The sequence below is a fragment of the Leptopilina boulardi genome, unplaced genomic scaffold, assembly GCF_019393585.1.
Source record: "Leptopilina boulardi isolate dan_hultmark-lab unplaced genomic scaffold, ZJU_Lbou_2.1 LbouV2_165, whole genome shotgun sequence".
NCBI lineage: Eukaryota > Metazoa > Arthropoda > Insecta > Hymenoptera > Figitidae > Leptopilina > Leptopilina boulardi.
The window spans coordinates 2458269-2470801 of NW_026137713.1; the positions used below are offsets into that span (position 1 = coordinate 2458269).

The 12533-nt window shown below is 26.0% G+C and overlaps 1 protein-coding gene across 8 annotated transcripts in view; it reads right to left on the bottom strand.

The window, feature by feature from the left end:
• The window catches only part of LOC127277340 (disabled homolog 2-interacting protein), a 218779-nt gene that overhangs the window by 70896 nt on the left and 135350 nt on the right, over window positions 1-12533 (bottom strand). For 2 of the 8 annotated variants that reach the window (XM_051298407.1, XM_051298404.1), the window contains one exon: window positions 2103-2390. The exons of the other annotated variants lie outside the window; for them this stretch is intronic. In XM_051298407.1, the coding sequence (XP_051154364.1) occupies window positions 2103-2208 (106 nt within the window). In that variant the 5' untranslated portion in view covers window positions 2209-2390. The remainder of the gene's footprint in view (window positions 1-2102; window positions 2391-12533) is intronic. 8 annotated transcript variants of the gene reach the window in all.

Here is a 12533-nt window from a genome sequence, read left to right on the forward strand (position 1 = left end):
ATAATTTTTCACGCGTCACTTTTATATTTACTTTTTCGAAAAAACAATTCAGAAAAATAAAATTTACAAATGCAATTTTTTATTATTTAATTTAAATAAAAAAAAATCTCATCTCCGCTATATTAAAAAATTAAAATTAAAAAAAAGAATAAAGAATTAGCTAATAAACAAATAAACAATTATTACAAAATTTTAAAAGAAATATTCATATAATTATGAAATTCGAAATAATCAGAATAATAATTCACCTAAATTAATGAGATTCTGAAATGAATCAATAATAATTAAAAATTCCTAAAGGGGTAATAATTATGAATTTCAAATAAAAGTTAATGAACCCTCCTTAATATATTGAAAAATGTGATCAATTTTGAAATTAATGTAACTCATTTATTTATATGATATATTTCGAATATCTCTCGCACTCACATTTTGGGTCTTATGGTTTATTATAAGAGTTTCGGCGCAAGCAAAAGAAAAACCTGCGAAACACATGTACCGGAATAACGGCCAGTTCTTTTTACGAGAGGAGACATACGGTACTTTTTGAAATTCATCGTCGTTCACCCCATCATAACAATCTTTTTGTTCATACACTTCATTTTTTTTTGTCCAAAAAAGACTTGACGATATTTCAGATACTTTAAAGCTCGTACATAACAACATTTATGGGCATAATTTTTTCATCTAAAAGTTACGGTATAATATTTAAAAAAAAATTTTTGTCATAATTATATGTATTAATTAATTATTATTATTAATATGAAATAAAAATAGTAATTATTATTAATAATAGGTCATTACTGTTTTTAATTAATTATTATTAAAAGTTAAATTGAAAAATTTCGCACGCATACAGGATTAATATTTTTAATAAATAAATTTTGAAAATTTGTTAATAAATCAAATCGGAAATAGAGAATAAAAATTATACATACGCTTGTAACAATTACTAATATCTGGTGGAACATATCTAATTCTCATTTTGGAATATTTTAATTTTCCACTCGATTTTCTTAAAAATACACTGACCCCTGACGAATTGACAGTAGCACCCTTTAAAATTTCGCACTTGATCATTTTTTATTTCATTCGTCATTATTTTCTTCCAAACAATATATATATATGTTTCACATTTTTTTTTTAAATTTTATTATAGGCTTTTTATCTATTTTATCCAAATTGAAACTTTATTATTTTCTCTTTAAACTTTTTTTTTCAATTTTTAGTAATTAAATTAAAATTTTTTATAATAATTAATTTGATTTAAAAAATTAATTTTTTAATCCAAAAGAAAATTATTTTATTATAACTTGAAAAATGTTTATGATGAAACTAAATTTTGTTTTCCAAAGCTTTGTTTAAAAACAATAAAACACTTGCAAAATCACTGATTAACATTTATAAAAGAGATAATATGGAAAAAATTGGAATAAAAACACACACACACATACACATGGTGAAATTGATTCTGATTGGTTTTTGAGTAAAGTTGGTTAGATTATATACACTGAACAGTAATACCGTCAGAAAGGAACTGTGGTAAGCAGAGGCTGTGTTTCGAGAGTAAATATTAACGCGTTGCAGTTTTGCACTTGTGTGTAACATATACACACACCTTTAAAATATAAATGTGAGAGAGATAGAGAGAGAGAGAGAGAGAGAGAGAGCACCACGTGGGTCGTGCGTGAGCGTGTCATCAAGCTACCTTTCGGTAGCGAAATATCCCACACATACACACGTGAATTTAAAAAAAAAAAATTCCCCCTCCCCCAACAAAATTGCACCACTATATTCTCCCAAATTCCATGAATATTTATAACAAATTGTCAATTCAGCATTTTTCTCCTTCGACTAATAAACTATATATATATTACTCAAAAAAAGTGCGTTTCATTTACATTTCAAAATAATTTTTTTGTGAAAAAATTAATATTTGTCCAAGAGCTAAATAAATATTTATTTCAAATAAATAGCTCTGAGACAAATATTTATTTTTATTAGAAGTAAATTTTTCATTTGAATAAAAAATAAAATAATTTTTCTTTTTCTTTTCCTTTTAATTTTCGAAATAGCCGAAAATTGGATATAAAAATTGATACCTGATTCTTGATCATCGTTGTCAGCTCCTCGAAGACAGGAATGAAAACTTCGAGAGAGCCTTCGTCCACCTGGCGAGGCTGATTCTGTTGACGATGATTGATGCATTTTTTTTTTTTTATTTCGAAAAAATTGTACAGAAAGTTTAAATTGTTTAAAGTTAATTCTTTTTTCACAAGTAAATTATAACTTTATCTGCACTCGTCACACACAATACTGCGATTTTTTTTGTTTTGTTTTTTTTTATTAAACTCAAAAATTGTATCGAATTCTCTCCCAAAGAAAAGAATCTGAAAAATAAAAACGAAATATTGGAAAATATTTGCAATCAAAGCAAAATAGTTTCCATTCTCCAAAAAAAGTGTCGGCTCGTACTTTTATATCAATAAAAATTTACAATTAATTAATTACAAATTAAAATTAATTTATAAAATAGTCAAACAAATTTGTCAATAATGAATTATTTTCTTTGCATATGAATTTCAATAAATATATTTCATAAACAAATTAGTCATTTCTATTTTCTACTTTACGATTACGTTATTTGTATAAACGCGTCTTATTTATTTATTTTTTTGCTCATTTGTGTATAGGAATATCGGCAAAAATAAAAGCATACAATTACGAAAATTTCATAATCGATAAATCATTAATTATAATAAAATATATATAGCAAAAAAAATTTTTGCGTAGGAAGTTTAATGAGATAACAAAAAAAATATATATTCGAAGAATAATGAACTGTAAAATACAGAGCAAAAAATAGATATGCTATGCATAAATGTAAAACAAAATGAAAAAAAATAATAAAAAAATATTTAACTATCAATATAAAATCTAATTTTATAAAATAAATTAAAAACTTTTTTTAAATAAATAAAAAAAGAATGTATTTTATAAACATACTTCCGCGTACGATTACTCATCACTAATCGGTTTATTTGATGACACTATACGGAAGCCTAGAAATGGTTTAGTAGTAAGTGCAAAAGTTTCTACCACAATGAGGTTTCTCTGGTCGAGGAAACAAAGTCGATGACATTAAGGGAAAATTGTCAATTTACTCCTTTCATTATAAAAAAAAGAAAAAATATCTGAGATTTTGAATGTACATTACTATTAATTACATAATTATTAATTAATTTATCACCATTATGAAAATTTCTAAAATACAAAAATCATGAAATCGAAATTATTTTATTCTTTTGTTTTATCTTATTATTATTATTTTTCCTTGAAATTTCAAGTGAAAGAGGAATTTGAAAAAAGTTTCTTTTTAAATGATTTTTTTTTTTGCCTACCGACAAAAACATTTATAGGCTTGAATAAAAAAAAAATCTTAAATTAAAGAATTTTTTTTTGTGTCCCAAAGTGTCTAAGGAATGAAAAATAATTTATTTATCCGCACCGATGTGTAAGAAGCCAATACAACTCGCATCGCGACGTAGGAGTGCGTGGGTATCAAGCAATATTAACTGGGACAAGGGATTGATTTATAATTTGAAAAAAGCTCGCAATTAATTTCGATTGCTCTATTTCGACGCTGCGTAAATATTTCCACTTTTACAATATATGACGTGTAACGTCAAAATTAATTGCATCGCGAGAGAGAGAGAGTTCACTCGCTTGTGAAGAAAAAAAAAAAACTAACATATACATAAAATTCTAAAAAAGAATTGTTTTCTTTTCGTCGCATACTGATGACATATTTTTTTGACATCGATAATGAATATTTTTCAATAAATATTTTTTTGTTAGAAATAATTTTCGAAAACCATTTTTTTTAAATGAATTGTTAATTGAAAAATAATGGGTTCAATGGTCTATATCGAGTATAGAGTCATCTCTAAAAAAAAAAAAAACAAACGCTTATCTAGATGATCAAAGGCCGGACTTTGTGTTAGTATAAAGAAGTAGTACTCCAGAACTAATTGCTGCGTTGAAACGTCAATTAGAATCAAGATGCAATTTATGAAAAAAAGAAGTGCATCGTATACCCCGTTAATCGGTAAATACGTATACGAATGTACCAGTTTGAAAAAGGAAACTAGCCACGCACGACTTTCAATCTAAAAAGACAGTACTAATTTGAGTTGACCCGATATTTACAGGTCATTCTACTTTCTACAAATTTATATTGAAAAAGAAAAAAAAATGTCAATCGAGTGATTGAAATACTTTAGCAATACCAATTATAAATTAACGATATTATTAATTAATAATAATAACAATAATTAATTAACCATTTATAAAAACTAAATTTTTCAACAAAAATTTTTTTTCATTTGAAAAATAAGATTTGCATGACATTGGCCATAAATATTTCATTCAAGACTGATCTTCAGAAACGATAGAAATATAAATATTTTATTGACGAGTAAAAATTGTGGGCGCGCGTATCAAAATCAAGTTCAAAGGCCCGAATTTCGCGTTCTTGTAGTATAGTTGAAAGGTTGCATTTCGCGGGGTGACTATTTATAGCGATGGATTCGCGAAAGATGCAGTCGTACTCTTAAAATAACAAATATACATTTGACCACGCAAAAAAAATTGCTCCACAAAAAAAAAATACTTAAAAAATTAATAAAGAATTATGAATTATAATAATTAGTTTTCTTTTGGCTTAATTATTAAAAAAAAAATTTTTTTTTATCTATAATAAATATAAATTTTTAATTTTAATCAATTTGATAATAATTTCTTTGTAAAGAAAATCTGAAAGAAATTATGATGCAATATATTTATTTTTATCTTAATCTGTTTTTGTGGTTGTAAATTCATTTGACGATTATATTACTGTATGCATATTTAATTCAGCGGCTAATTGCCATCATTGGTAATTTATCAGAGTAATTAAAGGAGTTCTCAAGTCGTCAATTTAACGCTTTTGACCTTATCAAAAACTCAATATATATATATGTCTTTCTATACACGTCAGAAAAGAGACAAGCGTGGGCAAAAGTGGTTCTCAACTAGAAAACAAATTTTTTAAAATTGTTTCCAAAATCACAATAAAACAATTATTTCAATTTTAAATCCCTCGCACATAATAATAATTAAATAATAGAAATAACAAATTTTCATTAAATTTTTACTCATTTTCATTTAGACTATTTATAATTTGGTTTTTTAATTTTAAGGATCGTGGTAATAAAATACTTTTCTTGAAATTCTATTCGATTGACATATATTTTCTTTTAGAAAAAAAAGTGGAAAGAAAATTTGAAAAATATTACAGATCAATAATAATAATAATAATGAAGAAGAGTCTATTTTCTTTATAAGTGCGAAAGTTCATCGAACCGGCCTAGATCATTGTCGTAAAATCTCAGTGGCTTTATGCCACTATATATATATAATAGTTAGAAAGATATTACAGAAAAAGAAAAAAAGCATCCGAGAACAATATTGAAAGAAAAACTTTTTAAGGTACCCAAAATTTTGTTGATTCAATTCAACTACTCATGTGGAGAAAAAAAAAGATTCTGTCAATCAGAATATAAGAAACTTCGCAGAAAAAAAAATATAATCCAAGGTCTCTGATTATTCACTCAACCAGATAATCTAACTGCATTCTTCTCTTCAGAAAAAAAAGGATCGAACCAGTTTTGGGTTCCCATTATGTAATTGGAATGAAAAAATATAATAAAAAGTAGGTTTGTAAAAAAACGAAGAAAATATTATATAAACACAGAGGGAATTTAAGTGAAAAAAAAAAAATTATTTATACTTTGTTGTTGTAAGGACTTGTAAAAAAATGTTAATGGTTTATTTAACATAAATTATTAATATAATAAATAATATTATAAATAATGTAATAAAAAATATAATAATTAATAAATAAAATATAAAATAAGATTCATTTCGTTGACAAAATTAAAAATTCTAATCACTGTTAAAGTTTCGATTAAACAAACGAAATTTCTTGGAAGCTTTCCATAGAAAAGAAAAGAAACTTAAAGTTGGTTTTTTAAGGGAAAAGTTAAATGTGCCATAGAAAATAAGCTTTCAAGTTTATATTATAGCAAATCTCAATTCAGAACACAATGATCACTTTGTGAATTATTTGAACCAATGCGGAATCGTTAAGAATAGCTATGCGCTTTCCGATAATATATTTGCTTCCTAGTCACGAAAATAAAGTTTCTTTTATACATTTGAAGATATAACGTAGAAGAAAGATTTATAAGAAAATACTGCAGTGTTTAATGTAAAATTCAAAGAAATTCTTCAAAAATTACTGTCTGACTGAAACTATCTGTTACTACTAACAACTTTATAATAATAATTCTAAAAATCTTCGGTCTGACTAAACTATTTTATACTACTGATATACTAAAAAAAAAAAATTCAAAAACGGCTCTAAATTGAAAAACAAAAAAAATCTAAAGTTGGAATATTTCTTTTTTTTTATCTCTTTATCTTGTTATCTCAAAGCATCGACAATGAATTTTTTTTTCTCGAATGTTTGAACTATATATTTTCCACTCCCCCTTATGGAATGTGAGAACACGTCATCTATAACTATTTGGACATATTATCTAAAGATAATGAGTAAACTTTAGGAAAGTTCACCACTGGAAATATCATTCGCGTTCTTGTTGGTCAAATTCATTCTCTGGAACTTGAGCAAATATATATAGGAAAGCAACTTTATCTATATAGAAAGCACCATGAGAAACTTTGGTGATTTCTCTATGTTCGTCAATATATATGGAGTATTCTATCTCAAATATTCCACCCGTGTGGAAAAATCTTGTGGAAGTCTAGCGTCTAGAAATAGTCTTTCCAGTCATAGGCAAGCACGTCTAAACTAGTCGGTCTTGCTATTCGCTAAGAAGCGTTTCAATGGACGTAGTCGAGTTCGTCTTATCTAGACCGTTTTTCAAGACTCAGGCCAGCGACTTTACAGCGCTACTTGACAAACGTATAGGTTATGGTCGTTTGCGGTTGTCAGTGTACTTTTATAGTTGTTGCACTTTTGTGAAATTCTTTTTTTTTTGAAATACTTTTGTAAAATGCTTTTGTAAAATACTTTTGTAAAATACTTTTGTAAAATACTTTTGTGAAATACTTTTGCAAATTACTTTTGTAATTGTGTACAAATATTTTTAAATTTTTGTGAAATACTTTTGCGAATTACTTTTGTAATTGTGTACAAATATTTTTACAATTTTTACTAATTACAATTTAATATATTTTATAATTAGTAATTAATATTATTTAAATTATATTTATATATTGCTGTTAATTTCAATAAAAATATTCTTTGTTTTTTTATAGATTTTTGAAATTTATTTTTTTAATCGAAGAAAAAACTTTGTCACGAATTTATTTATTTATATATTATATATCCATTAACATAACCTCAAACTAAAAAGTAGTTTTTAACAAAACTAAAAATATATTTAAAATTTATTACACCCAAATTCGACATATCCAATTGTACAATATATATTAATTTAAATAATATTAATTACTAATTATAAAATATATTAAATTGTTATTAGTAAAAATTGTAAAAAATATATTATTTAAAAATATTTGTACACAACTACAAAAGTAATTCGCAAAAGTATTTCACAAAAGTATTTCACAAAAGTATTTTACAAAAGTGCAACAACTATAAAAGTACACTGACAACCGCAAACGACCATAACCTATACGTTTGTCAAGTAGCGCTGTAAAGTCGCTGGCCTGAGTCTTGAAAAACGGTCTAGATAAGACGAACTCGACTACGTCTATTGAAACATCTTTATTATAGATTATTTCAATATTATTCATTATAATTATACCTATAATATTGTAATAATTAAAGAATTATTATTTGATACATTATAGAGATGATAAATCATAAATATAACGTAAAAAACAATATTATTATTAATATATATTATATTATAATATTATTAACAATAAAGGCAATGGATATGGCTTTTATATAAATAGAAATAATTTTATAATTATATTAAAAATATATATGTAATTTAAGGATAAAAACATTTTGAATTTAGCATAAAGGCGCGCCAAAAACATCACCGGTATTAACAGATTGTCGCCAAGTAGCCAGCGTGGCCCCGTGGTTAGCGTAGTAGGTTTGCGAGTGTTAGGTCGTGGGTTCGGTGCCCAGTGCGAGCGAGATTTTTCAAATTAGATTAGGTGTTATTTCCACAGGTGTTGTTAATTAATCTTAAGTGATAATATAAAAATAGTAAAAAACTTCGGATTAAATTAATTAAATAATAATAAATTTTTTTTGAAATTACTAATAATAATTAAATGAGGAGATAAGTTGTCTTGACTTATAAGATTCCAATACAACTTATCTCCTTATTATTAATAAATTAAAATCATATTATTAATGAATACTAATGTTGTTTTAATTTTATCTATAAATATAATAATACGTAATATTAATAGGATTATTATTATTATTACTATTATTATTAAGAATTATTGAACGCGAGAATCAAGACCTGGCCAGCTTGTCTAACTCTAGACCGTAGCATGGAACTTTCGTTCCATTTCTGATCGGGGGCTCGACAAGACCGTCTGGCCTGGGTCTATAGAGACGTTAGACAGTCTGTCCAGGGTCCTACCAGCGCCCCGAAATTTTTCCACACGGGCAGTTAGAAATTATTTGAAATGGTATTAATTTGTTCTTTAGATTATAGATTATACTAAATTTAAGAATATCAATATTCTATAATAGATGCCAAGATAATTTTCAATTTTTTTTCCCTCTTTTTTTTAAAGCAATTTTCATTTTTCAATAATTGTCTCTTGGTTTTGTTAAACAAAGGAAAAGTCTAAAAGTAGTTTTTTTTTTTGTAAAATGTAGTGCCGAACGATATCATTACGAACTTCCTGTTTTGTTACGAAACTTATGCCTTTGTAGAAAAGAGACATTATTTGTATTGAGACACATGCTTACAGAAATTTTTTTTATAACAATTTTTTGTCATTGTCACTTTTCAAAATCAAATTTGTATAGCATTTGCAACCGCGCATATTTTGTAATAATATTCTTTTTATAGTCCATGAGCATTATATGTAGTTAAAAAAAAGTATAGTTAAAAAAAAAAATGATTAAAGTTTCAATAAATGTTAGTAACATTAAAATATAATCGTAAACAGAAAAAAAAATTAAATATAAATTAACGTGTATAAAAATACAAAATTTTTAAAAACAAAAATAACTGATATATTTAGTTAAAAATAAATAAAAGAAAAGAAAGAATAAATAAAAATAAATGGAAATTAAAAAGAACTTTTTTTTAGAGACCTAAAATAAATATGATTTTAATGGGATCTAATCAAACCGGGAAATACCATATTAAAGAAGTTGTTATTCATCTCAATAAAAAGCTCATTTAATGATTCAACCATCAAATTTTAAAATACATAGAAGAGAAGAATGACGAGGGGTTTGTTAATATGAGAAGAAATATGTCAGTTATTTTATAAAAAAGCCCACGTGGTATTCGAAAAAAGGTGAAAATAAAAAAAACTTTTTTTTCTATATATTATACTCTTAAAAGAAACAAATCTTTAATCTTAAAATAAGAATATATTCTGAATTGAAATATCTTCTCATTTTAAAAATGATACATTCGAGAAGTCTAATTCAATATTTATTTTCAATTTTAGAATATTTATTTATGGATATCTTCGAAAAAAAAAATCAAAATATTCCTGTAGATTTTTGCAACACATGAAAGAGGTTATTTCATGGTTATAGTAATAAAAAGAAAGGATATATCCTCTTTTGTTGGGATATGTTATCCACACCGGAAGTTTTATAGCCACTACCTGCTTGCATGCCACTTCCTGTGTGTCCTCCCGATAATCCCCTCTCTTTTTCTCTTTTCAAAGCATTTCAACACACAAAATCTCAATCCTTTCATTTGTCCACAACAAAAGCTATTCTAAATTTGAAAATCAAATATTTGACACAAAATTATAGAATAAATTTTATTACAATAAATAATAAATTATTTAAACATTATTTTTAATTGCAAAATAAATTTGTTTGCAAAGAAAATTTAGTGTTAATTAAACTGTAACGATGGTTCTAATAAATTTTTTTCTAAATTTTTTTTTTGTCAAGGAAATTACTTTTTTTTCAATCTTTATGCTAAAACACATTTAACTAGAATGACATTTGATTATATCTTTCGATTTGCTTAGTTGCAAAAAAACGGTTTGACTTTTACAAAGATAAGGTGTAATAAAAAGTTCGCATGCTGTGAAAACGATGTAAATAAGTGTACACGATACAACACACGGCATCGAGAAAATTACATCTAACTTCACATCGGCGCGTGCACCTGTATAATGACTGCACGATATATATTTATTACATCGCAAGGAATCTAAGCAAAAAAGATTAAATCAACCGAAGGGAAAAAAACCAGTAAAAAATCAAATCATTCCAACAGAGACTTAAAATATTTAACAAAAAAAAAAGAATCTACCTTAAAATATTAAAAGAAAAATAGAAATTTTGCACATACACTCAAACCTGCTCAAGTGGGACAAATAAAAATTTCTTCCCACTTCGAGTTACTGTAACATAAATTACGAAAAACAAACATAAAACAAATAGTTATCGTATTATAAAATTATTTATATTCACGTCCTACTTAATCAGGTACAACTGTAAGCATTTTACAAATAAAGTACATCAGAATTTGAAAAAAACATTAGCGAAAGAAAATTCAAGTTTCAAAAACAACTCCATTTGTTACGAATTGAGAAGCTTAAAGTTTTCAACAAACACGATCGTATAGAGAGAAAAACTTTCGTCCATGAATCTAAACATCGAATTTTCGTTGGTTTTCTTCATTTTTCTTAAAAAAAAAAAAAAAGAAAAGAAGAAGAAGAAGAGAAAAACATGGACAAAATTCGTCTCTTGCAACTGCGAAAGAGACTCACGAGCATAAGTCGTGGGATTCTTATACTAGAAGAGAGTTTATAACTGTCGTCGACGCATGTCGAGAAAAACCCTCGAGGCGACGGAGATCGGGTGGGTTGGGATGAAACTTGACAGAGGACAGCGAGATGAATAAATAAGAGAATAAAAAGAAAAGGGATAAAAAAAACGCACAAAATAACAGCGAGTAGACACGCACCTTGCAATATTTCTTCATCCCTTTTTCATATATTATCATTATTATTATTACTGGATGACTTTATATATATATATATATATATATGCGAGCACGAAGACAAAATCATTTCATTTTATATAAATTCCCACTTTAGAAGTTTTAACTGTATAAATTTTTCTAACACAGTAATTATTACCAGTACATTTGCTAATAACAATAATAATTATATTAGAAAGAGAAAAATGTAAAACAAAAGAATATGAAAATCCTCTCTCACTTTGAGAGGTTTTACTGTACTACAAATATAGAAATAAAACTGAAACAATTTCAGTATAACTAGTAAAAATAACATTGAGAAAAGGTAAAAGAAAATAAGGTAGAAAAATACATAAAAAAAAACAGAAGAATAGGAAAAATATACCGTCCCACTTTAAGAGGTTTTATTGCATGGTAAATTTTTGCAAACAAAAAGTGGAGCAAATTTTCGAGCAATATTGAAAACGTTGAATAGCCGAAAAAAAAGTAGAGAACAGTTAAAAGCCGGAGTTATTACAAAATTTACAAGAAGGAAAAAATACAAAAAAAACGAGTATGAAGCGAATTCGGGTCTTAAAGTAAGCAGCTTTAGTCGGAGCTTTTGAAAACGAAGAAGATAATCCCTTACAGTGCGTATCGCAGAATTTTGCCATGCAAATCCAACGAAATGGTTCTGTTTTAGTAAAGAATACAAAGGGTGCGAGTTACTAAAAGCGTCTCAGCAAGCTTGGTTGCCTGTTCTCAGGGGGGAAAGTTGTAAATTTACACTTTTTGCGTCACTTAAAACCCCTCCCTTGACATTTTTCTATTTTGTAAATAAACAACACCTGACATCAAAACATTATTTTTCTCTCTTTCTCCCTTTTTTTCTTTTTTTCTTAAAGAAGGAAAAAAAAACTCTTCCAGATTTAAACACCGAGAGAAAAATTATATAAATTAATAATTTCTTTTGTTTCAAATAAAAATTATGTTTGTCCTAAATAAAATAAATTATTATAAAAAATTTATGTTTATACTTTTTAGAATATTTGTAAACAATTTTTTAACTCAAGATTTTTTATAATAAAAATGTTTAAAAACTACACTTGTTTCATATTTATACATATACGAAACAAATCGGGGTTTTTTTTCCAAGTTAAAATATATTAAGAGATCGTTTTCTCTCTTAATTAAACATAGAATATTATTCTTTTTAATTGAATAGAAAGTATTATATCTACATTAATTAATGTAATTTTCTGGCAAATATTCTTGAAATGCATTATGCGCGTATTTGAATTTAAA